The sequence below is a fragment of the Accipiter gentilis genome, chromosome 1, assembly GCF_929443795.1.
Source record: "Accipiter gentilis chromosome 1, bAccGen1.1, whole genome shotgun sequence".
NCBI classification, from domain to species: Eukaryota; Metazoa; Chordata; class Aves; order Accipitriformes; family Accipitridae; genus Astur; species Astur gentilis.
Genome location: NC_064880.1, coordinates 53,196,578 through 53,222,134, shown reverse-complemented (window position 1 = coordinate 53,222,134; position 25,557 = coordinate 53,196,578). Strand labels below are relative to the sequence as shown.

Sequence of the window (25,557 nt, the reverse complement as noted above, 5' to 3'; positions counted from 1 at the left end):
TTTTTTCTTTACTCCCACCCTGAAGTTTAATTTAATGAAATTCAGAAACCTAATACAAATATTACATTCACTCCTCTTATAATGTGAGTAGTAACAAAACACCTCTATCATTTTTCCTCTCTATGCATCTTTCTAAATATTTTGCGATCTTTTCAGTATGTTTTCCTATGGCAGACTTTCCAAAGCATACACTTTCACAGCGAAAGGACAAAGCAGTCCTTACATAAAGTGCTTACGTTTACTATTGCTGTGCACTCGCTGGAGATCTTCACCAAGATGCTCACATGACATGAAGATAATGTTCCAAATCTTTTGGAACTTTAAAAAGATGGGACATATAGTCCCAAGCACTCCTGCTATATAGAACACATGCACAGCACACATCGTATTTGGTTCCTTAAGACAGTCTTATTTTAATAATAAACTAGAGAAGGACAAAGCACGTACAGAATTAGTTATGGTAACAAAGAGGGGACTTAACTTCACACACTCAACACAGGCTAAGTGATTATGCTATGACTATTTTCAGTTCCGTTACCTGTTCAAAGTTTGCAGGCAGCTGAGGTCCCAGCCTCATGAGTAAATACCACCAGACCTCCAGTTTTGTCAGCGCCAAAGCCTCTGTTCTCACATGGATCGAGCTCAGTGGCTGCATTAGCAATTTCAGCCTTTTAGCACTGCACAATATATCTTGAAGACCAAAAAAGCATATTTTTAAGCAACACAATTAAATAATTGAATCGCAGAACAACAAAAAAGGAACATTTTTAAACTATTGTGTTTTTTCCTAATATATTTTACCTTAAAATTCAATTAATGACAATTTGAAAAACTAAAATACATAGTAAATGCACCAAACTTTCAGACTATTTTACTGCTTTATTGTCTAGAGCAACCCTGGAAATAGCAAGTATTTCTTTCCAATATCAAGACCGAAATGAAATCTACTGAATATCAGCATAAACAGAAGGAAATTCACTCTTGCTTGCTATGTATGTTAAGAGACTCCTATCTGCCACAGTAGAAGAAAAACCAAAGACTTAACACACATGTGCATTACCCCTGGATGAGAATGAATGTTCTGAAATACAGCATGCTGAGGCTGCAAATGATCATTTACCACTGAAGCAGAACTAGCATAGCATGTCTGGGCAGAAGTTTGCTCAAGCCTATGCAAGTGTTCAAAGAAGAGAAAAACTTTTAGCCAGCCCAGCAGCATCAGAACCTGTCCACCTGCAATTCATAAGAAACTGCTGACAGAGACTGCTTTTGCAGCGTGCAATCCTTACTAGCCATACTGGAACACACACAATGAAGGCCAATCGTGCCATGGATTTTTTATCTTCCAAAAGAATCAAATTCTTTGTTAGTAATTTACGGGAAACAATGATCAGAACAAATGACCAGATAGGAAACAAATTAAAATGCCAATTTAAGTTAAATTCAGCTAAACTAAGAAATGTCCACATTTAGCTTTCTGTTCAGGACACAGAGTAAGGAGAAGCACAATCAAGGTAAAAAATAAAGTGTCTTTTGACACAGGCTAGACTTAAAAGGCTTGTTCTGGTCTCACTTATACCTTTAAAGCAACTTTTTTTAACACCTCTAGAATCCTGAAGCATTGCTCTTCCCCAATTAATCCACACAGTCCAAAATAAGATCTACAGAATGTTTTATTCTCTATTTCATTGCTGTTTGGATCAATTAAAGCATTACAGAACAAAGGTTTGTTAATTTTATTCTATTTATTTCTCCTAGCAGAAAAGATAGAACTACTGATCAAACTGTCACTTTTCCTTAAAACAAACAAACAAAACAACTTGAATTTTACTTATGTATATACCACTATGTATATATATACGTCACTACATATACACCACAGATATACTATGTGTATATCCAGTGGTATGTACCATAGTATTAACCACCATTAGACAGAATATTCTCTTCCAGTTATGTAAAGTGACAGTAGTCAAAACAATTCAGGTTAACTTTTTTTTAATCTACCTGGATTTAGAGCAAAATTATCTATTAGACTCTTCCATGCAATGAAGGCTATTTTCTTTACCACTGGTGAGCCACTACGAAATCCAAGTTCCTCCAGCTGCAGCAATGAGTTGATAAAACTGCCACTACGATGCAGAGTCTGAAGATAAAGAAGTTCAGAATAAAGATATTTATGTTGTCAAAAACTTCTTCAAGACTCATGACTGTAAAACTTTGTGCTTTTCTGCTTACCTTTCCAAGTAATTTGACAAACAGCGGCCATAATTTTAACACATAAGTCTCATTTTTTGTAGAAAACAGTTTCTGAAGTTCTGAAATTATTTTCTGCAGACAGAAAGAAACATAATTTCTACAAGAAATATATTCAAAGTATTCTAAAAACTACATATTCAAACCAATGTCTGGAGAAACAACCAACCTGGAACTATGCTCTTTCTAGATCAGAAGGATTTCATGCTGTATCACATAGCATTTGCTGATACATCAGTCGAACACTGCTAACATAATTGAAACCAACCATAAACTTAACTATTCTGATACGCACAACCAAAAAAAATTCTCAAGTCAAAACACGCTGTAACCCTAAAAACCACCTTGTTTGTTTGTTTTTTTTTTGTTAATGTACTTAACTTCAGCAGTGAATAAGGCAAAATAGATAAGCCTACAGTTCTGGAAGTGAAGGGGAACATGAAAAGCTTCATCAAAAAGACCAAGGGAGCTGCTGCTGAATAGGGTGGGGGATCTTTTAAGGGACATGGAAAATGCTGAAGTACTCAATGCCTTTCTTGCCTCCATCTTTACCCTCAGGCCTCCAACATCCCTCTCCCATTACCTTTGCTGCTGGGCACACAGGTACTACCCATGGTAGAGAAGAACCGAGTTGGGGACTACTTAAGTGAACTTGACATACACAAATCCATCAAACTCTACAAGGTATATCCAAAGGTGTTGAAGGAAAAAGCCTATGACTCAACAAGGCCACACTATTATTTCTGGAGAGGTCGCTGCAACCAGTAGAGATCCCCAATGATGGGGCAGGGCAAGACAAATGTTATGCCACCTTCCAAAAAAAAAAAACAAACCAAAAAAACCCACAAACCAAAAAAATACCCCCCCCCCCCCCCCCCCCCCCAAAACAAACCACAAAAGAGATGATCCAAGGAATTACAAGCTAGCCAGTCTCACTCCTGTGCCTCGAAAAATTATGGAGCAAATTCCTGCAGAAGCCATTTCTAGGCACACGGAAGAACAAGAAGGTCCTTACAAACAGCCAGCATAGTTTTACTGTGGGCAAAACCTAATTTTTCCAATCTGACTGACTTCTATGAGGAAATGCCTGGCTTTGCAGATGCAGGGAGTGTAGCAGATGTTCTCCACTCCAACTTTAACAAGGCTTTTGACACAGCCTCCTCTAGCGTCCTTGTAGCCCAACTGGGGAGATACAGACTAGTTAGATTACACGGTGTGCGGCTGGACTGTTAGGCTCAAAGGTTGGTGGTGAGCAGTTCAGAGCCCAGGTTAAGTGTGCAATTCACAAAGGGTGAACAAGGGCTGATACGATTTAACACAATCAATGGCGGGGGAGAAGCATCAGTAGATATGCTGGAGGACAGGGGTACCATTCACAAGGATCTTTACAAGCTTGAAAAATGGACTGACAGAAACCTCACAGAATTCAAAGGCAAAGTCCTACACCTGGGATAGATGAACTCTGTGTACTGGTACCTACTAAGGACTCACAGGCTATGTAACACCTCTGCAGAAAAAGAAGTGGGGGACAAAAATGTAAACGTTAAGTCAGGAATGTACTTCTGCATACTGGACTGCACTAGCAAAAACACAAGAAACAAGACCAGAGAACTGACCCCTCTACTTCGTACTCATCAAATCATCTCTGGAACACTATACCAAACTGTGGGCACCAAAGTACCAGAGCTACTGGCAAACTGGAGTGAATTCAGCACAGGGTCACCACTAAGATGGTTATGGGACAGAGTTCATGACAGAAGAGCCAGACTTGTTTAGCTTGGGGTGGGATGGAATATAATTGTAGTCTTCTACTACGTATAGCTTGATTATAAGGAAGCAGCCAGATGCTTCTGAGAATTACTGAAAGAAAGGAGTGGAGGCAACAGACACAAGTTTCAACAAGGCGAAATCTACTTTTTACCACGAGGGTGGTTCAGCACTGGAACAAACTGCCCAGACAGGCTGTAGAATTTCCATCCTTTACCATATTCGGACCTCAACTGGGCAAGGCTCTGAGCAATCTGGCCTCAACTTTGAAGCTAGGCCTGTTCTGAGTAGGAAGCTAAGCTAGATGATGTGAGTTACTGCCACAGCAAGTTCTGCTGATTGTAGTTCAGTAAGCAAATTCTCTTTAAGAGAAAATAAAAGTTTAATGATATCTGTGAGTTAATGCTATCAAGACAGGTGCTTGAAGGTCACTTAAAGGCAAATTATTTTCCTGATCAATGATTCTTGTCAGAAATGTAATTGTTTTGTTTGTTTTGGTTTTTTACGGTGGTCCTATATTTACACTGCTGTTATATTAATTTCTGTCAAAACTGCTGTCATCAAGAACTTCGTGTCAACACACAGTAGCTTTTTCCTGCACCACCTAGACTATAAAATTAAAAGACCGCCAACCAACCAACAACCCCGATTAAGATTCCTGCCATCTCTAGAAAAAAGGCACAGCGTTTCCACTTACTGTGGTCATTAGGTGCTCAGTGACAGCCGCTACCTCCTGCTGTTTCTGGAGCAGCAGCGGCATGCCCATCTCCAGGGCAGTGGCACCTCGTAACTGCACCTTATGAGCTGAATGGACGACCAGAGGAATGATCAGTTTTGCCCACCTCACAGCCTCTTCTCCCATCTGGGCTGGAGCTTGCTCCATTAAGCTAGATCCAAAAAACAAATATAGCTATTACAAATCTCCAACGGATGTACTGCTCAACACTCAAAAATAATCTTAGTATCTTCAATGAATGCTCTAATTCAACATGTGATTTACAGGAAACCATTCTAAACAATTTCTTTTTTTTTTTTAATTTTTCTAAACAATTGTATTTTGACAGTTCACTTAAAACTGCAATGGTGAAGTGTTACTTCCGATAAACCTCTACAAAAGCAGAGCAGATTGACATTTACAGTTGTCCTTTCTATTCTATCACAACTTTTTGATCGAAAGTGCTGAATTGAGAGCCTGAAGGAAACACACCATACTTCCTTATCAGTGTCCGAGTACAAAGTTTGCATATTAACCACCCCTTGTGTGTTCTCAGCAGTCCAGACCAGCTCCAGCAGGCCACATGTGCTGAAAGCAATGTATGCCTGTTTTGAAAAAGAACCCAAACCCTGAAGCAGCACAGGTTTGCACAGACTCAATGTACATTAGCCTGGTCAAGTCTTCTTATCTTATCCCTCTATTGCTGAGCTGTTAAGAGCACAGTATGATAAGCAATTCCATATGCTTACAACCATTCCAAATAGAAGCCAATGAGACTTTCGGAAGTGGGAATACCCAGCATACATTCAAACTGGCCTGTAAGAACCAGCTTGTCTCTCCAAGTCACAGAATTTTGCTAGTGTCCTCTTTGCCACGGGTATGTCAAATCCCCATCACTACAGCTTAAAAAAAGGGTTTGCTGTACTAAGGAAAACTGCTGCGTTTCAAATATTTTATGAAAGCCAGAGGACAAGCACTGCTTAAGAGAACGGTTTTCCATTACATTTGTCAGCAGCCTGACTTCTGCACAAAAGCATTGTCTTACCACTACTGTCAATCAGCCTGAGACCCAGTATCTGTTTAAAGATTATTTGCAGGTACAATTCTTGCTCTTAAGGAGAACTACGTTCTTTTTTTAATAAACATATATAGAATTATTTTTTATGTTTATATACACACATATAAAATAACTAAAAGAAACAATTTAATAAAATGCTCAATTTTCCAGGAACAACTGTCTACTGAATCTCATATTTGCAAAAGAAGAATTAGTGTACAATTAGCCAAAGGCAAGAAGTTGCTAAATACTAACTAAATGATAATATCCGACTTCTCTGCTACAGAAAATGGGTGTACTAGAATAGAGATAAAATAAGCAGATAATTACTGCTTTAACTATTTCACTTTAAAATGGATTTGCAGTTCAAACCAGATGCAAGAAGTATAGAGAATACTTAAATAATAGTAAAGATATAAGCTCAACATATTTACTAATAAAGAAATTAAATTAATACTAGGTAAAGATAAAATTTGACTATTCTAGCACTGCTGGCCAAAACAACACATTCTTGGTATTGGTCCTAAAAAGTCACCTTTTGAATTAAACAGTACCCTCAGCAGTGTCATGAGAAACATTGCAGTAAAATTTGTTGTAAAGCAGCACAGAGACATTTTTTAATAAAACCCCATATAACAGCTGAGAATTTCTCAATCAGTTATGTTCTGAAAATGAAAGCTAGGGCATAAGAAGGACTTGTGAAGGCACACGAGACTTTGGAAATAATTCCTAATAAGCCATTAAAAATGAAAGCAATGAAAGTTTATATGAATATTGACTACTTTCTGTGTCAGAATCAATTGCTGGATTATCATGAAAGGAGTATTTTTGAAGTGAACCGGTTCAGGAGAACCACTGGCAAAGAGACAGAAACAGAGATAGTAGCTCACGCAATTTCACTCCGTTCTACTCACCATGATACAAAACACTGTGGGAAGACAGCCTTGAACATATTGAACAACTCAAAGAGCATTCAAAAAAAACTTTCTTTAGAATACTTAGTGCCACTAAGAATTTGTTTCAATAGTTTCCCCCCAAAACTAAGCATCTATTTTAACAATTCAATATTGCAATGCACGTACCGTATAATAACATTTAGTGCTTCATATTCAACCACCATAGACTGTACATCTCCTTTAGTAAGTATCGTTTCCAGGGCAGAAATAATATTGGACACCTGAGGATATTAGATAACATTAGAGTGAGCACCTAAATACAAATATTTCCCCATGAGAAGCTGGAATGATGAAGTTTTGTTTCCCAGGACTGTGCCCTGTGTTTGGATTACGCTTGGTCTAGTTTTAAGGTTAGAGTTTGTCACAAAACAGAGTGGTTTGGACTGCTTAAAGAAACACTCCAACCAAACTGAAATATTCACAACATTTATCCCCCATGCCGCTTCACTGGTGTCTAACAGAATTGCTCACATTGCAGCTTCTTCCTCGAGAATCAATAATTTGTTGGCTTTTTTCCATCTGTAGCTGCCCTCACAATTTTTCCAAGAATTGGAAAACAACCTTCAGATTCAAAAGCTACTGAGAGGAGAGTGACCAAGAGATTGCACAAGCCTCATCTCCTAGGAAATCAGACCACACACAAAAAAAAAAGTGAAGAAACTTACCTCTTTTTTAACAATTTCAGAAGGAAACGCCTGCTTAGAGATCACCCACAGTGCCCGAGTGCGAGTGTTTTTGTCTGAAGTTTTTACAGCAACACTGTTCACCATTGAAAGCAAGTTGTGTATTTCAGTTGCTGAAAGCAGAAGGCACAGCACTCAAATTCTGTTCATGCAATTCCAATCAGCTTCTTCCCAAGTTTCGGGTCATTTTGCTCAGTTAACATTACTAAAGATCCATTCAACTACAAGTCCCAATGGACATGATTTAAACATTATTTTTTGGCAATTTTTGGAAATTTCTCTCAAAATAAACTAGCAAAAAACCTCGACATATATTAATATACAGATACTGTTTACATCGTACATCTATATTACCTCTAAAAGAAACCACAAACTCATAGAACTAGAAGACTATTTTACCTAAAACCACTAAAGATTAAATATTGAATTATTCAAAACTTCTTGAATTTCAAGTGAATTTAGCAGCACTCTGCCTGGTCAATTTCGCTGCTATACTGACCTGCATAAATTCATTTTAGAGCCTACAAGAGGCTCTATTATTAAAGAGGGCAGTAGAACTGTAACTGAGGTAACAGCAAGCTTATTACACAAAAAAATAGGGGTAACACAGGACTTAAACACAACCAGGAAGATAGATGGAGAAATCATGTATTCCTTTAAAATTCCAAACTAATGAAGCCTGATTCCTTGCAAATCTGGGCTTTGTGGGTAAATGATCTGACTATTAGAGAAACATGCACTCACAGTCCTTTCCTCAATCAAAAGCACATACGGTTTTTGTCCTTTCTTCCTAACTCTCCACTGTTTTCAGGACTTAATTATTTCTGAAACCCGACATTCTCTAACAAAATTGACTGTAATTTATCAACTGGTTAAAAAGTTATGGGGGAAAGGAAGGGGCCCACATAGACATTATTACGGATGCCTCATTCTCTAGGAAATCTGACTAAATTCTGCAGTAGGAAAGCAGGACACACTGAAAAATTGAGTAAAAGAACTGAAAGATGCAATTTCAATAAACAGAATGGCAGAGTTGCATGAAAAAGTGCTCTCTACACATCCTCCCTTATGATTTTGTTCTGTCTTTCCTGAGGTCAAGTTTCTCTCTAATAAAGGTCATTCCAGAACACTTGTCCAAGAGTCTTTAACATTCCTCCTCAGAAGAAGAAAGAATAATTGACAGCAAGCCATTTGTTATTACGATCTGAAGAGTCACTATAGACTCCTGCACCATCAAGGCACCATGCGAGAGCCAAATCACGATATATTTCTTTGTGTGCCTGCGAAAGAAAACCTTAGCCTAACCACCTTCCACCACCGCACAACATGTCCATCTGACACACACACAGCTGACACTCAGCAGCTTCTAATCACGTTACTGCAACTGGATGTGCCTGACCCCTGGAATGTGGAACAGGTACCTCCCGAGGACCAGTCACCTTGGACGTTAGCTCTCCCGTATTAACAAAACCCAGTGTTTTTACCTGACGCATAGCCTCAAGTTCTCAGCAGCAAAACCTTTCATTAAAGGGATTCCTAGCAATGTAGGCCATAAGATTTTGCATTACTTTAAATTAGTTTAAGTTGATATATTTACCAGCAAAATATTTGGGGTTGGACTAATGACCTTTTGCACTGGTTTTGGCTGGGATACAGTTAATTTTCTTCATAGTAGCTAGTATGGGGCTATGTTTTGGATTTGTGCTGAAAACAGTGTTGATAATGCAGAGATGTTTTCGTTACTGCTGAGCAGTGCTTACACAGAGCCAAGGGCTATTCTGCTTCTCACCCCACCCCAGCAGCGAGGAGGCTGGGGGGACACAAGGAGTTGGAGGGGACACCGCTGGGACAGCTGCCGCCAACAGACCCAAGGTATATTCCAGACCATATAACATCATGCTCAGCCCATAAAGCTGGGGGAAGGAGGAGGAACGGTGGGACGTTGGGAGTGATGGCATTTGTCTTCCCAAGCCACCATTAGGCATGATGCAGTCCTGCTTTCCTGGAGACGGCTGAACACCTGCCTGCCGATGGGAAGTGGGGAATTAATTCCTTGTTTTGCTTTGCTTGTGTGTGAAGCTTTTGCTTTCCCTATTAAACTGTCTTTATCTTAGCCCACAAGTTTTCTCACTTTTACCCTTCTGATTCTCTCCCCATCCCACTGCGGGGGTGAGCGAGCAGCTGTGTGGGACTGAGTTACCAGTGGGGTTAAACCACGACAGCTTTAAAGGTCCTTTCCAACCCAAACCATCCCATGATTTAGTGTAACAACTGGAACTCACCAGGTAAAGGCTGCAAAACACTACAATGCATACCCAAATTCTACAAACAGAAAACCCCTGTTCATTCTTTTTCCACTTGGACATATTTTTTTTTATTACTAACTCCACAAAACTAATTACAGTACCTAACTGCTACCACAGCATTTAATGAAACTAGAAGTTAGTAAAACAGTATTAGCATAACAGCATGAAAAAAAATTTACAGTTCTTTTGTCCAAGATGTAATTAGTGAACTGATCACACTGCTCATACTAGAGACAAAACCACTGCACCACTTGGGAACTGTAAACTTTGTCAAAATTAAAGTATATGGTAATGAAGACATAAAGAACGAACTCCGAGATATAGATATATATAGACACACAGACACACACACTACCAGCATCCACACTGAAGTTTTTTTGCTTACCGGGTAATTCAGATGTATTATTTGAATTGAAAACGCAGAATCCTAACGCCTGTAATGCTGCATTACTTAGCTCTGTATTTTGACTAGAAATGTGTGCCTGAAAAAAAGCAATACACAAAGTCTCAGTTTACAGAAGTAGCTGTGAAGTATTGTCTCAATACCAACATTTCCGATCAATGAAAAGACAGCTGTCAAAAGCAAACACTTGATGAAAAATGCACCATTATAGGATACTCTTCCTGATTACATACACTCCAAATCAATAAAACCATTTGAGGTTCTGAAGACATTTTTGTTCTCTGTAATTTAGACATCCTTACTGAAGTAAGTTCTAAACATCCAAAGTTCTACTTCTTCACTTGTTATGTACTACTACCTGACTCTCCAATTGTTTTTAAACATCTAAAACAGTAGGGAAAAAAAGATGGCCAAGAAGAGTCTTCACATTAATCTTTAAAAAAATTTTGACATTTACCACATATTCCACATCCCCAAAGTGCATCTAAAGGCAGACAGAACACAGTATCCTTTCTGGCTGGAAGATTAGGTTTGACTCCATCACACTACTGAACATATCCAAGACCCTGTGTTTTATTTTTTCTGTAGTAACTTCTTATAACATGGAAGATATATTTTGCCAACAACCCCTTACTGCTATGTCATTAGCTTGAATTCTTATTAAATGAAGTCAAATTCGAGTCTTACAACGGCCAGTGACCTTGACCATCTAAATGTATCTTTGTTCACTGGAGCGTAGAAAACCGAATGGAAAAAGACATACCTTAAACACTTTACAAAGTTGAGGAAAGTGTCTTCTGACATCTGCAATGAATTGTTTGCTTTCCTCACCAGTCAAGCGACTTCAAGGAGCAGAAGGGAACACAAGTAATATTCACAGGTTAAACGTGTTATAACTGACATAACTTTAAATTTTTAATACACAATTCATTACCTAGTATAGAACTGTTTCTTTCCTTAGAAAGCTAAAACACGACACTGAAGAAAATAAAGAGCAAAAATGCCACTCACCACATAGTTAGCCTGACATATCAGTAAAGTACTGTGTTATAAAGCACACATGTCCTAGTATATTAGAAAAAGTGAAGTGAGTAATGACCCATTTTGTGCTTATGGAACATAAAAGAAAACATTAAGGGCTTTTATTTTTTGTTAACTGTGATAAAAACATTAAAAGTTAATATGCAAACTTTAAATGACTGCTGAAAATTAGATAAACTTTCCACAAAAATATATGAGCTTAAAAAGCACATTCCTCAAAAGCAGTTCTAGAATGCAGGCTGCCCCAAAATTCTGGTTTAACAACTAAGAGCGATGACTTTGCACATATCTGAAGAACACCCATACAGAAGAGCTGTACTTGTCCTATAAAATGTTAACAATCAGTCTGACATAGCAAAACCCAACCATATTAAGCACCATTATCCAGAAGGCAACCTGAGAAATCTATTGCCGCTTCATACTATCTTTAAGCTAGCACTTCTTTTTTGTCAGTTATTACTAGAAACCTTACAGTGAGATCAGTATTGCTGACATCTAAGCAGTTACAGCTTTAAAAGTTACTACAGAACTCAAAGACAGGAACTCAAGGGAGATACTGATAGAAAGAGATGCTGCCTTTGCACATGCTAACAAATTCTAAAGAGCCAGGTAAAAGCAGATCCTCATGGTTAAGAAGTACCTTCCAGAAAGAAACACAATTAAGAGAAGACACGATCATTCCCAAACGCGAAAAACCCAGCCTTTCCAATCACAAAGCTGAAATGCCAAGTCTTTCTCCAGCCAGGAAAAAAAAAAAAAGTTACTATTTCCCAACATTCCTTCACCCATCTCCGCAGTTTCCCCAGGAAATGCACAAGGAGAGGCTCTGGGATGAGCAGGCACCAAAAAGACGCCCCCCCCCCGCCCCCCAGGCCCGCACGTTTCCCGCGATCTCCAGCCAGCGACCACGCAACCCCACACCCTGCAGCCCTCCCCCATTTCAGGCCGGGCAGAAGCTTCCCTCCCCGCTCCGCCGCGGCTGCCCGGGGGCTAACTCTCCCCCGACCCGGGCACACGCCGGGCCGCCCCCCCCCCGGCTCCGCTCCGGCGAGGAGCCACACCGCCTCAGGGCGGCCGCCGTCCCCTCAGGCAAGCGCGGGCCTCCCCGCTCCCCTCAGGCTGCCCCCCGCGACCGTGAGGAGGCGGCCGTGAGGAGGCGGCCGCGGCCCGCACTCACTTGACGATAGTGAGGTGCGCGTCGGTGAGGTCCCCCGGCGGGGCGGCTGGGTCTTCCAAGGTCTCCAGCAGGGGCTGAAGGCTGGAGCAGGCGGCGGGAGCGCTCATGGTGCGGCGGGGGCGGCAGCCCGGTGCCCCCAGCCCCGAGGCCAGCCGCCGTACGCCCCTCACCGTCTAACCGGGCTAAGATGGCGGCGCGCGGGACTGGCGGCGCGCGGGCCCGGGCTCGGGCCGGACCAACCAATGGGAGCGCGGAGAGGCGGGGCCGGCGGCCGAGCCCGGGGGATATCGAACGGCATCACGCGCCTTCCCCGCGCGCGAGGCGGAGCGCAGAGCGATGGATGACTTCCCGCGCCTTTCGGGCACCGCCCCGCCCCTGCCCACGGCGGGCACCGCCCCTCGCCGCCGATTGGTGGAGGGGGGGGGGGGGGAGCGAGGGGCTGTCGCTCACCTCAGGCGGTGGGGCTGCGAGTTCGGTTCTCCCCTCAGCCCCTTCGAGCCACAAATCATTTATTTGTGACTGGAAAACAATCTCTAGACCTCCCACAGCTGCTCAGCGGCTACAGTTGATCCCCAGCTTCGCAGAAACCTGCCTGCGTAAACCCGACATTCCTTAAGACCTGAATACGTGGGTCGGTGCTGTGAGACGTGTAGCCCCGCAGCCGTTCCCAGTCGGGTTTTTTATGACGGCCATTTAACGAGGGGACCCCGAGTAGACGCGGGGTTTCCAAATGGCGGAGAAAAGCGAGTGCAACAGAAAGCGACCCAGCGTCTTTGCGCCCTGCCGCAGCTGCGGCACCAAGCGCTGCCCGACCTCCATCACTGCCGTCGTCTTCTCTGGGTGGGAGATGATAGAGCTTCGCTGCGCACGATATATCCCACCTCGTGGTAAAGTCACTGAGGGGACGAGTGACGGATGTGCAGGTGGCATCGGGGCATCGGCGGGTGTAATACAGAACAGCGGCAGCAAGTCTGAAGTGCGGAGAAACCCTGTTTCTCAGGGACAGAGATAGGCCTGAGCAGTAACGTTAATGGCTGAGACTTTCTTTCTTTCTTAGTCACCCGCAGGGCTTCATAGCGGCGTTGGGGATGCTGAGAAGGAGCGCCTGCTCGGGAAAGAAACTCTTTCCCAAACAGCGTCACCCCTCTGGCTCCATAGGGGTTTCCAGACAGGCAGGTAGCTCCTGTACACCCCTTGGTTCTGATCCATATCGGTTCAAGAATTGTTGCTTCTCAATTAAAGAAACACCACCACCACCCCCCCCCATAAAACCAACAAAAAGCCACCCTAGGTCATAAACAAAATGTTTAACAGCTCTCTCCAGGCGTTTTCCTTATTAACAAACACTTTTGCTGATCTTGGAGAACTGGAATGACATTTTGTACCAGGAGGATGTGAACGGGTTTACTCAGTCCACCAGGTGGCAGGATTAAAAAGCACCAGTAAATTATTAAATATAATGACACGAACTTTGTTTCCCAGAGCCCACAGGAAGCATGAATAGTGTTGGAAATGACAGGGAGAGAAGCTGCAGTGCTAGCCGCAACATTGTTCTCCAGTACAGCCGGGAAGCAGGATTGTATTCCTAGTGAAACTGCAATAAGAAAAGCTCAAAGATGAAACAGATTTAAAGAACCAAGGATTAGAATAAATAAAGGAAAGATGGGTCTGATTAGCTTAAGATCCTGCCCCTCTTGTGCAAGACTTTCTGAGGAATCCACAATGCTCGAAACAAAAAAAGTAATTCACAGGAAGATTCTGAGTGGGCATTGGATTTCAGCAGATCTGGGGTCAAGAAAATATGCAGAGCGAAAGAAGCTCTTAAAACTTATTTACTGCTTTAAATTAAGAAAAAATGTTTCAAAGTCTGAAAAGTTCTCAAGAAATAAAAATAATTCATTGGAAACACAAGATGATTAAAACAGAGGTAGCTTTAATGCTGCTTCAGACTGAGGAATTTAAACAGAAGTTAAAAACACGGAGAATGATTTATGTTCATCAATTCAAAATAGTACAGTCTTCTTAAAACCCGTGTAAACAACATACAGCATCTCGACAGTATCTTCTGAACAGATTTGCTGGTACTCAGTTAGCAATTTCTTTTGATGCTTCATCTAACCAGTTCTATTATCATTACCAAGTCTTTAATTTGATTCTTTACTAAGTGAAATCAGAGAAGTGAAAGGACTTGAACATCTCTTCTCTGGATGAGGAAACCCTGACAAAATTGGGTTTTCTACTGGGAGTTTCTACTTCATCTCACAACGAAATTATGACAATGATGTAATTGATTCTGTGCTGTTCATGCTGCTTCCCAATCTTCTGGCTTCAGAGAATTACATAGGTGGTCACTAGGCCATCCACAAGATGAATTTATGCATCTAAAAAATGAGCTTATTCTAAAGGCCTTTTGAGTTCAGGGAAATGAGTTAATTAAAAAAATAACAATGTGTGGAGAACATGAAGAAACAAAGCAACAATCTAAAAAATAAATATGTGGAAATCAAAGAAAATAAGGAGAGAACAGCATATTAAATTTAAAAATAATTGAAATGGTCACACAAAAAGTTTGTTCAAATGGTGCAAGAAATGAGGAGAAGGAGCAGTCTATATAGAAAAATAATTTTAAAATCTCTGTTAACAATGAATTCTTCAGATTTTTACAGTACTTGTAATCTAAAAATAGTCTTCTATTATTCATGTAAGTATATTTTATAAGTTATTTCCTAGTATACTTTATTAACAAAATGTATATAAAGGCAGAAAACAAAAAGTCAGAAAGATATGAAGAAAATGTCTTATCTGAAGAAACAGATATCTGAATTGGGTTCTAAAACATGTTTCTTAATGAGTGTATCTCATTACTCTGCTCACATAATACCAAATTTTCCGGATAAGAAGTTTGTTTTTCCTTGGGATGTTGTATTCTTTCCATCACTTGATTTTGAAGGTGTGTCCATAGTAGTATATCTAATTTGAAAACCACCAGCAGTCACTGAGGCATCTGTCAAAAACTTCAAGGTCATAACATTGCCTGGGACAAGAAAAATAAAAATAAAGGTTACATTTTCGGGTGGCATAAAAATGGGATATTTCAGAGTTATTTTTAAAGTGCTCTTTCTTGCTTGCTTCTGTGATCTTTAGAGCAATCCAGCTGGTCTGTCTACTTCCAAGCTGTGGCCTGGGATGATTATAGTTCCATTAGCCCCATGGAAAAAAACAGGCAGATTTTAATCAGGTATTTTTTTTTTGTTTGCAGAGCCCAGAGGTTGATAAAGTTTTGGTGTACCCAGTGCTTCCTGCAAATCATTTCCTGTTCTTTAAAGTGCTGCTCTGCTTCACTCTACCTGTGAAATGTCACGCTTCATGTGTGAGACACATCTGGCGTAGAGCCTCATGGATCTCCAGGTGACACAGGGGTGAGGTGGCTACATCGCTCTCCCGTGGGGGTCATCTGCTCACCTCCACCAGGCCTGTGTAAACTGGGAGGTCAGGGATGGAACAATTCAACTATTCTGTTCTCTTTCTGCTGGTTACAGCTGTGGGATGGAGTGTGGTAACGTGAGCTCCTGCACAGACTGTCCATAGACTATCCCAGGGAACATGGCTACTTCCTTGCACAGGTAGCCCGTGTGACAGCTGTGCTACAGCGACTTCGCAACACTTGAGCAAAGAGAGGTGAAAGTGGCTTTGATTTACATGTAATCAGACCTTGACCTGCTGTTTAAACACACACACAGTAATGTCTATAACCAGCTTCGGAAGTGTTCTTGCAATCCTTGCTCTGGGAAAAACTGGTGCATGAAGGTTGTGTGCATACAGATCTGCTGTATAAAGCCGTCTGTGTGAAAATCCCGTAAAGTGCGTAGGTGTACTACCTCTGTAAGGCCAGCGGGATGCACCCTGGTTATCTACTAACAAGACTTTTTTTCTTTTACATTTATTTAGAAGCAATAGCATTGATGAAAGAGCATGCTGGCAGTTTGGAATAGCAGTTTATGACATGCTGGCAATGAAGATGAGGTTGTGTCTTTGGACATCTTTACCATATATTATTAAAAAGTAGGGACAAAAGGTGATTTTGGCTGATTTTTTTTACCATAAAGAGTACAAATGTATTACCTGTGCTAATGATATCATCTGGCAACTCATCTCCACAAAACCTGGAAAAAAATATAAATGGTCATGACTAAAGGACACAGCAAATATGCCATACCCCGCTATATGGGGACCTACACTGCATGGTGGCTCTCAGGCTGTACTCGCCTTTGGAGCTGTGGCTCATGGGGCTATATTGGTTCTAGGTATTCAGTGTATGTAATTCTCCGCTATATCTTAAAGCATTTCCTAAATGATTTTTGTCATTATCTCATAGTAAGGTTTAGGGGAGGGAAAAAATGCATTTTTCAATATATGCAGGAAGTAAATGATGCAAAACAAGACAAAGAGCAATTTAACAAGGTGTTAAGGAAAAGAACAATGGCCCAAGGCTAAGAAAGGAAGAACACTGTGAAGAGAAACATGTAAAATCATCTGTAAAGCCAGAACAAATGGACTATATCCTTGCTTTGCTACAGATGATTTGTAGAGAGCATGTGAAAAGTGGCAGAAATTGGGAAGTGTTTTGTATCACTTTTTCTGGTTCATTTTTTGTTCTGGAAAATTGATGTACTTCATACTAAAATATGACTGCTAAAGGACAAGCAAAAATATGACAACGAAGAAAAGGAAGAGAGAATTAGGCAAAGAGGGAAATGATAGTAAGAGAGATGATATATAACACTTGTTCTGTTCTGAAATTGTTAGAAAATATTTTACTTCTGTAGCGAATAGTAACTTAATTAAATACATTTTTGCTAACAGTTTAACACCCCACCTCCCTCCTTTCAATTAAAGCAATATGCAAATGCAAAATACTGTTTGAGATTGCTAGGAGTTCTTCATGTAAAATAATAGAGAATTAGGATAAGCAGCTAACCAAAAAGTCTTGCAGCTTTCTTTCATGTAATTCAACAAAGCAGAAAAGGGCAAAGTAATTCTCTGAAACTCTTCACAGGCCTGTGTTAATGACAGTAAAGTAAATTGCCAGGAAAGATAAATTGGGTACTAACTACTGCTACAAGTATTATGAGCATATCAGAGGAGCTAATTGGATAAGGTAATACAGTCTTCTTCTGAAGCAATGTTCTGGGGAAAAAATTAAATCATTTGATTATTTGCATATTAAAGCTGGAATTGCTTTACCTGCCCACAAAGCCATTGATATCATCATAGCTATCATAGATTTCCAAGAAATCAGCCATACAAGCAGTGTCATCTTCAACATCAAACTCTAGAAACTGTAGATGAATAAGTTGTCCATACTTTACTCTAATATGCCAGTAGCAAATTTGGTCATTTTCATACTCATTTGGATAGCCTGGTGACTTAAAAACATGTTTTGAATCTGTGAAGACTCCACCACATTCTTTTCCTAAGAGAAAAATAAAAACATCAGAGTTTAAGTATTCATTCTGAATATGGCTATGGTTCAAATCTTTGTGCACTTTGACCCAGCAGATCCATAGAAAAGCACAAAGGAACACCCAGCATGATAGCACCTTTCATACATTTAAGCACTCAGCATTCACAAGAAATGTCAGTGATTCCTAGCTTTTGGGAGCAGATAATTTGGAAACAAGAGGCATGATCCAAACCTCACTGAATTCAGAGGAAAATCTTTCATTGACTTCCGTGGACTTTGGGCCACAGCTAAGTGTGTTATATAAAAGGCATTTGGGGTTTCTGGCTGTGCCAAACTGTAAGCTTTACAAGTGTACTTGCAAGTCACCCTGGCATTCAGATTCATCCTTTCTTCTTCAGAAACCTCTTGAAAGTGTGCCTTTACAAGAAAACTTATAAAGGCTAGTGATCATGTATATTGCATTGTACTCCTGTTATTGCCGCAGCTCTTCACTCCCTTTGGAATGTCTCCTTTGGGATGAAAGACATTCATTCCCATTTGATTCAATGGACGTTTGAACTTTACCAGATCCCTGACAGTGGGACCAACCAATCTGGGTACCTCACACTGCCTGACTTTAGGATTCGTCATAGTTCCCCAAATTCAGACCCGGGGGAGATGGAGGTACTTTCTAAGGGTGATTCAAGGCATGTGAGTTAGGGGACTTAAGCTGGACAGTGTGATTAACCCTCTTAGTCTGTACATTGTCCAGAAGTCCCGTGCTTTTCAGCTCCAGATCACTGCTAGGTTGGATGTACACTTCAAACTTGCGAACAGTTCCACAAGTTCCTCTTGACACCTTTAGCATCCTAGAGAAGAGCATGGGCTCAGTTGAATCAGAAATTTGTCTTTGTTCCCCTAGTCTACTTGTCTTCGACCTGCAAACAGACAACCCTGCCAGGCTTTGTAGCAGACTGTCCATCAAGCGTCAATACATATCCCTTTAATGGGAGAGACTCAAGCCATCTGCTGAGTGTTGGCAGTTCTGATTTCCTTTTGCCCTCTAACCAAACAAAGCATTTGGAAAGTAACTACCTTTCAGCCCAGAGGAGAAGGCTGACAAAGGAGAAAGTCGGGCTGACAGTTTACATGAAGTAATAATGAATGCAGTAGTCTCTCTTGCAGTTTTCTTTGTATGCTGAACATCTGTGAATGTCCCCCACCCCACAGAGCTATTTGATTAACAACTGCCCAGCTAACATAAACAAGCTGAAGCCCTGTGAGCACAAACAAAATGTGCACAGCTGTACAGACGTCACAGACAACTCCAACTTTTGGCTCTGCCAGGCAGGGTAGTACACTTGGAGTAGTAGGAAAGCTGAGCAGTGCACAAATTTAAGCTTTGCTTTTCTTGTTGGTCCTACTTCTTCTGTCTTCCCTGCTATATGAAGTGATACCAAGCTAAACTGAAACAGTGGCCGTGACAATATTTTAGTCATCTGCAGTGTATTGAATGGAGGGGAACAGAGAGATGTCCCGTATCTGGTTAAGTCTTGCCAGTCATGTTCAAACTGTGTCTCCTGATCTGCTTTGGAGATCCACTTTCCTCCATCTAGTTAACACATGCGTGCATGCATACACACACACAAGGCACTGCTGGGAGCTGGATCTGTCAGGTGTTTCAGTCCCAGACATGGCATGCATTTTCAAAAGTTGTTCTATCTCAGGCATGAGAAAGAAGGAATAAGGGTTAACACTAAATTTAGCCTGTTTACAGGCAAAATGTCTGGAAAATGGTTCCCATGTTAAACACCTCAGATTAGTTATTTAAATGAAATTGTAGGCTAAATGTAACCTCTTATACAAAACAAGACATTCACACATCACGTTGGAAATATTACTTACCTTTTTACTCAACAACAGCATACCATTACATTTTTAGTTTCTGAAAGGACTTTGCTTAGGCCCTATTATATACGGTACAATGCATTGCAGAGACACAGAGCTCTGAGCAAGCCAGATCAGCTATAGGTAACAGCAGAGGGGGCTTAGTGCAATGCTCCAAATAAATGTGTATCTATACATCCCCCTTTTCAGACAGCACATTTATGGTATTGAAGCTAACTCATTCAGAGCCGGGGTGCCTTTGTGCAGCCAGATAGTATGGCGTGTAGTCATAACCTTAGACCCGAAGAGCAATGGGCTTTTTTTTAAACACACCGTTAGGGTTGTAGCAGTAGGCATCCCATCTCTCGCTTCTGTTGAGGCGAATCCCATAATCAACAATACCAGTTTTTCCAAAACCACAGTTGGCTCCAGCTTTTACTATGGGATAACCAACTCTGCCCTTTGCCATCCAGCCAGCAGCACATACATGGAAACCTGCAACAGGGAGAAAATGAGACATAGATGTTATAAATCAATTCTAGGCAAGAAACTCAGCTTTTTATTCAAGTAAGTAAACCCTTACTCAAGCTGATCAATGACTTGGATGTAATTGGCCTAATAGAAATTGAACTCCAGGAAAGAACAGTACTTTGAGAGGATAATTTTAAACACAGAATATAAAATTGCATTGTGTTCTCCACAATATGATTATTGGTTCTTCATTTGGAAACAAAAATCAAATGCAGATGGACTATATAGTTTCCTGGTAGTGAGTTTTAAGTGCTGTACCAGCATTTGTAACCAAATTACACATTGGATGAGTTATATAAGCGTGTTCTTTGTTTCCCTTTTGAAGTCATACAAATTTACTCAATCAAATCTCAGGAGTTTGCAGCATTAAGTTCTGAGAGTGAATAATATACTACATACAGAAGACAGCTAAGAAAATGAAGTATTTACTTAAAATACTTCCAATTTAAATTTAAATACCTGGAATGCCTCAAGTATTTCTTGCTAAACTAAAAGATCCTGCTAATGCATTTTGTGGCTGAGAACTTAAAAACAATAGCCAAAGAATGCAATGTTATTCACTGTCTGGTAGAGACCAATTCAGTGTTTTCACGGAGACGAACTGGAACATATTTGTGGCGTCCTAGGACTATGAGCTACTCAGAAGAGACAAAAGTACCCTTTTTACATGTGCGCTGGTGCCGAGAGCCAGCTTCTGACTCAACGGCGTAGCCTGCAAATTTCTAGAGTGGAGGATATTTTCCATTGTTTTCCTAATGTTCTGAATGAATTGATCATTTCTTATTAGGAATCAAATAAAAATACAGTAAAGCCCCGCACTTTGCAGTCCACCCACTCTCTCTCGGAGCAAATATGGCTGGAATAAACATTATGAAAACGTCTTGACTGATGATATGAAAAATAGCAATGCACATTTAGTGTGGAAGCTCCCTGAAGATAAACACCTTCATCTGCAACCCCCAGCAGCAGCCAGGTGCTGTAGCTGGGGAGGTACCGTTGCTTCCCAGCTCAGCCAGACGGGTCTCCGCTGGCTGTTGCTGGTTCCAGGACTGTGCTGCACCCAGAGCTCAGGGGGATGCGTAGCACTGTGTGCAGATGTTATCCCTGACAGCTCTGTAGGTAGCGCAGTCATGCTCTGTTACTGAGGGGGGAAATTGCATGCAACCTGGGCAAAAATCCAGGGAGTTTACAAGTCCCTCAGTCCCAGAGTTTGTAACATTCATGAAAAATACAAGACTGGCAACATTATGAATGAGCAATGTGAAAAGCGAACAGCCATGATTTTTTTCAAACCTATTTTTCTTGCCGCCTCCAGCTGCTGATAGGTAGCTAGATGTCCTCCCTCGTATTCACAGACTGCTTTTGCTTCTGCATAGGTGAGCTGGTACTTCCCAGAGCGTGACTCCCTGTGATACACTCCAGCTGCTCGTTCTGTGGGACCAAAGCAATAAATGATTTCGCTATTGTATCTCGGCTGGCCCACCTTCCAGTGTGCTCTCACTGCCTCCAGCAGTTTCCCCAAGACCTGCACTTCAGGCTGCTGTCCAGGTGAGAAGAGAAACAACATGTTCAGCTAGTAGCTGTGCCACTTGGAAAATGTCAGGAAAATATGTCCCTCCCAACCCAAAAGCATATTTTTTTCAACCCAAAGGTATGTTTTTGTTTGGGAGAAGTCTTGAAAAACAGAGCTAGTCAGAGCTTGGTGAGTTTTGAAAAACAGAAAATCAACAAACGCAGGGAAGGACTCCCCAAGGACTACTCAGAAGGCAGTAGTTATGGGAACAACTGGCTGGTGTCAGCATCACTAGTTCCGTGTATCCTGTCTGACTCCAGGGAAGCTCCTTCTGGATTGCTATCACAGCATACGTTTGGATGTAACTTTAAGTGCCTTTGTAAGATGAATCAGAGCTTTGTTTTGAATCTCCAGAGAAGTTAAATCAGAGCTACTTGGATAGAGGAGAGGCAGAAATTAAAGGGAATAAAAATGTGAAATAAAAATATCTGAGCTTGTGTCACAAAGGGCAGGACCAGAACAATTGCTGGCAGACATTTTTGCTGCACAGAAAATGAATACACTTTCTTCATTATTTTTTTCTTTGCTGTTGCGAGTACAGTATAAATCAGCTTTCCAGGGAAACCTAGAAACTGTCAGTACTACTACAAGTTTTATAATCTTATCATGTTGCACTTGTCTGATGCCATATGTATGGAAATCTGTCTCAGAACCAATCTGCATATCTAATCTGAATGGCGTTTTTGTTTAGATCTTTCTTATATTTAGTATAATCTGAGAGAAATGGCTGTCTGTAGCTATCACTAGTCAACATGACTGAAAAAAGATGCAAAACAGACAGAATTTTTTACAGTAGTTATTTGTACCATGGGAAGAAAAAGAATGTCTTTTTTTAGGGACACACTTAGAGTCAGTAGTTTTGGCTAGATTAGGGTATTTTTTAAAAAAACATGGTCACCACTGAATTGTGGTTAGCAATGGTGAGATCCCTTATTAGATACAGAATGACGTTTGCCAATGTAGTTTTTGGGCCCACAGTCACTGGCCTTGTGCCCAGTGAAGTAAATTATATTGCTGATTATAGTCTCAGAAGACTGAGAGCCGCTTTCTGTAACATTGCTGGGAATGTCACTGGCTTGAGCATGGGATAACGTACATTCTATGGAAAAATCTTTCTGAAGAAGCCAGTTCCATTGCAAAGAAGTGTCACAACTAACAACTGTGGAATAATGGTATGTTATATTTTTTAAAAAATCTGTTTTTATTAAAAAAATTATTCATAGAAAGTATTATTTTTCATTCACTCAACAGTTTATCATGTCTAACCTGATAAATCCACTAACTGCTTCTTTACAGTATGACTGTATTGGAGAAGATCTGAGTACTACAGAAAATAGCACACCTTTTAGCCTCACTGTACACTCAGGGGACAACCTGGAACTGACATTATTGATCACTGCAGCTCACAGGGAAGTAAATTGGAAGGTGAATTGAAAAACACAGACTGTAGTCCTTGGGATTAGCTGAGCTGTCCCACCTACACCAAGTCAAAGAGTAAGGGGCAGCTGAATCCCATGGTTTGTCACCTCCGCAAAGGTGACCAGTCACAGCCAAAGCAAGAGCAGTCTTAAAGCTTATTGTCAATGAAGTTTGCTGATAAAAGCTCCCATCGCTCTGGCAGCCACCTTTGCAAAACCCACCCTGTTCCTTCCCTGGAACTACTGCTGGATGTACCACCAGGCGTTCAGGGGGAATCGCCACTGTTTGGACTCATCACTCTTGGAGCTAACAGTAAAAACTTATCATTTTTAGTTCTCCTGACTTTTTCACCTGGCAATATTGTTTTCAAATCTTATCCCTCAAAAGGTATCTATTCCCACTTATTGATGCTGAAATGTCACTATGGACAGGTGTCAAGTTTGTCAGAACATTGCTGGAAAGATCCGCTCTTCGCAATTTCTGCAAGGGCTGCTCCACCAATGGCAGCACCACTGAGTCTTCCTGGAAGGTGTTGGTGGATGGTGTTACCCTGCTGAGAGCAATCACCAATCTGTATCTCTGTTACTCCTTTGTAACATGACAAAAGTAGCTTTTGGAAAGATAGACCACACACAGGTACTCCACCAAGCTTTGACATTTGATGCTGGCTTGGTGTGTCACAGTTCAATGATACAGTATTCCCTAACAGTATATCCTAATTAACTTATCAGATCTTTCACTGGCATTTTTTTCCCTTCCTTCTTAATTACATTAAGGCCTATGCAGAAAGATACACCGCATCAGCGAAACCGGACCTAGGTCAAAGCATTGTACTCATTAACTATTAATAAACTTTTACATATTTATGTATCTGTATATGTATATACATATAGACACATATTCACAGTCATACATGAACACACGCACACACAGACAAATTACCATTAGTCTTTATAGAAGCAATATCATGGCTGTGTAGGTAAATGTGCATGTAATATTGTTTTCACTGGCAAGCACAAGTGCACGCCTAGCACTGTAAATGCACACCGTTCATATACCATGGGGCCCACACTACAGAGTACAACCTGTTCCAGCCTCAGCTGGGCATCTTCTCTGACAGGGAATTCTGCTTGAAAGCTGCTCTTCTTATCTGACCTGCCTGAAATCTCCTCTTCCCGGACAACAGTGAGAACTTTCAACAATGTTCTTTCTCTCTTCGCCTGAAAACCTGCATATTGGGACTGTTCTCTTGGGGATTTCTCCACCTACTTTTCTTCTTTGGCTCTTACTCAAAAGCCATGGGTTACATGCCTGACAGGACATGTTTCTTCCAACTCACATTTCTTAAAATCTCTCCTTGAACTCCAGAGACAGCAGGATCCTGCAAGGACAGCGACCCTCTACTCACCCACAGCAGCAGGAGATGGTAAAATGTAGCCAATCTTTTCCGCACAAACACAACAAGCATGAAATTTGGCCTAATAAAGTACCCTCAATATGCATGACACCAATACTAAATGCTAAATAAAAAGAAATATCTAACTTTTAAGCAGAGCATGGCCACGTAGAGTTACTAGCACAGGCCTCTGCTAACATGCACGGTCATACTCAGAGTACTCCACCAAACGGGGTAGGTATGGCCCCTAAACCACACTGACATACAGTGTGTGAACAGGGATGAAATTCTGAACACAGAGTGCAGCAGCTGTCCTGGGAAACCTACTTCTTGGCACTAAGAACTGGCACTCAAATAAGCGTATGAGCGTATTTGGGCAAGACTGATCCAATCCTCTCATCAGTTTACAATAAACCTTTGGTTATAATCTGCTTGTGTCAAAAATGAGCAACAATAAAATGCCATTCACAGAAGAAAGGTATTAAAAGGAAGACGATACAGTCAGCTGCAGCAGAACTGCATGCTTACTGAGAAAACAGAAGATGTTTTTTAACAAGAAAAAGGGTAAAAGACGAGCATTTCTAGACTCCCAGTAATTCAAGATTTTATATTTGTGCTAATGATTTGCTGAGGAAGAAAGGTGAAATGGAAACCCCTTCATTTTCAATTTGGTCTTTATAGTGCTTTACCAGAAGAAGGGGAGGTAAGCAAAGCTTAGATGTCACTACACATTCCTAGATTTTATTCAAGGGAAGGGGTCTTGCTTTAATGCTTGTGCATAGTGAGTATGAGGTTGGGGTTACTTGTTTTACTGTTAAAGTTACATTTATTTTTTTTTTTAATACAAAGATGCATAAGTTGGATGGCTGTGAATTTGCCAATTTTTCTTAATTTCTATATAATGTCACTGAATTCCATGGGTAATTCAATTAACTGCATTTTGAGGG

General features: G+C 40.9%; 2 protein-coding genes across 7 annotated transcripts in view; both read right to left on the bottom strand.

Annotated features, from left to right (window-relative positions):
- RIF1 (replication timing regulatory factor 1) overlaps positions 1–12,567 on the bottom strand; it is a 37,815-nt gene extending 25,248 nt beyond the window's left edge. For 3 of the 5 annotated variants that reach the window (XM_049816443.1, XM_049816625.1, XM_049816536.1), the window contains exons 1-9: positions 12,362–12,567; positions 10,907–10,985; positions 10,126–10,222; positions 7,417–7,547; positions 6,878–6,972; positions 4,721–4,910; positions 2,239–2,331; positions 2,008–2,146; positions 539–690 (exon numbers count right to left, since the gene is read on the bottom strand). In XM_049816443.1, coding sequence (XP_049672400.1) covers positions 539–690; positions 2,008–2,146; positions 2,239–2,331; positions 4,721–4,910; positions 6,878–6,972; positions 7,417–7,547; positions 10,126–10,222; positions 10,907–10,985; positions 12,362–12,468 — 1,083 coding nt within the window. In that variant the 5' untranslated portion in view covers positions 12,469–12,567. Of the gene's footprint in view, positions 1–538; positions 691–2,007; positions 2,147–2,238; positions 2,332–4,720; positions 4,911–6,877; positions 6,973–7,416; positions 7,548–9,194; positions 9,442–10,125; positions 10,223–10,906; positions 10,986–12,361 lie in introns of those variants that run through there. The other 2 variants (XM_049816704.1, XM_049816799.1) reach the window with 2 other exon arrangements.
- A 1,706-nt stretch (positions 12,568–14,273) lies between these two features.
- The window catches only part of TNFAIP6 (TNF alpha induced protein 6), a 31,176-nt gene continuing 19,892 nt past the window's right edge, over positions 14,274–25,557 (bottom strand). For both annotated transcript variants that reach the window (XM_049792858.1, XM_049792767.1), the window contains 5 exons: positions 21,516–21,653; positions 20,025–20,186; positions 17,606–17,834; positions 16,484–16,524; positions 14,274–15,395 (listed from right to left, as the gene is read on the bottom strand). In XM_049792858.1, coding sequence (XP_049648815.1) covers positions 15,232–15,395; positions 16,484–16,524; positions 17,606–17,834; positions 20,025–20,186; positions 21,516–21,653 — 734 coding nt within the window. In that variant the 3' untranslated portion in view covers positions 14,274–15,231. The remainder of the gene's footprint in view (positions 15,396–16,483; positions 16,525–17,605; positions 17,835–20,024; positions 20,187–21,515; positions 21,654–25,557) is intronic.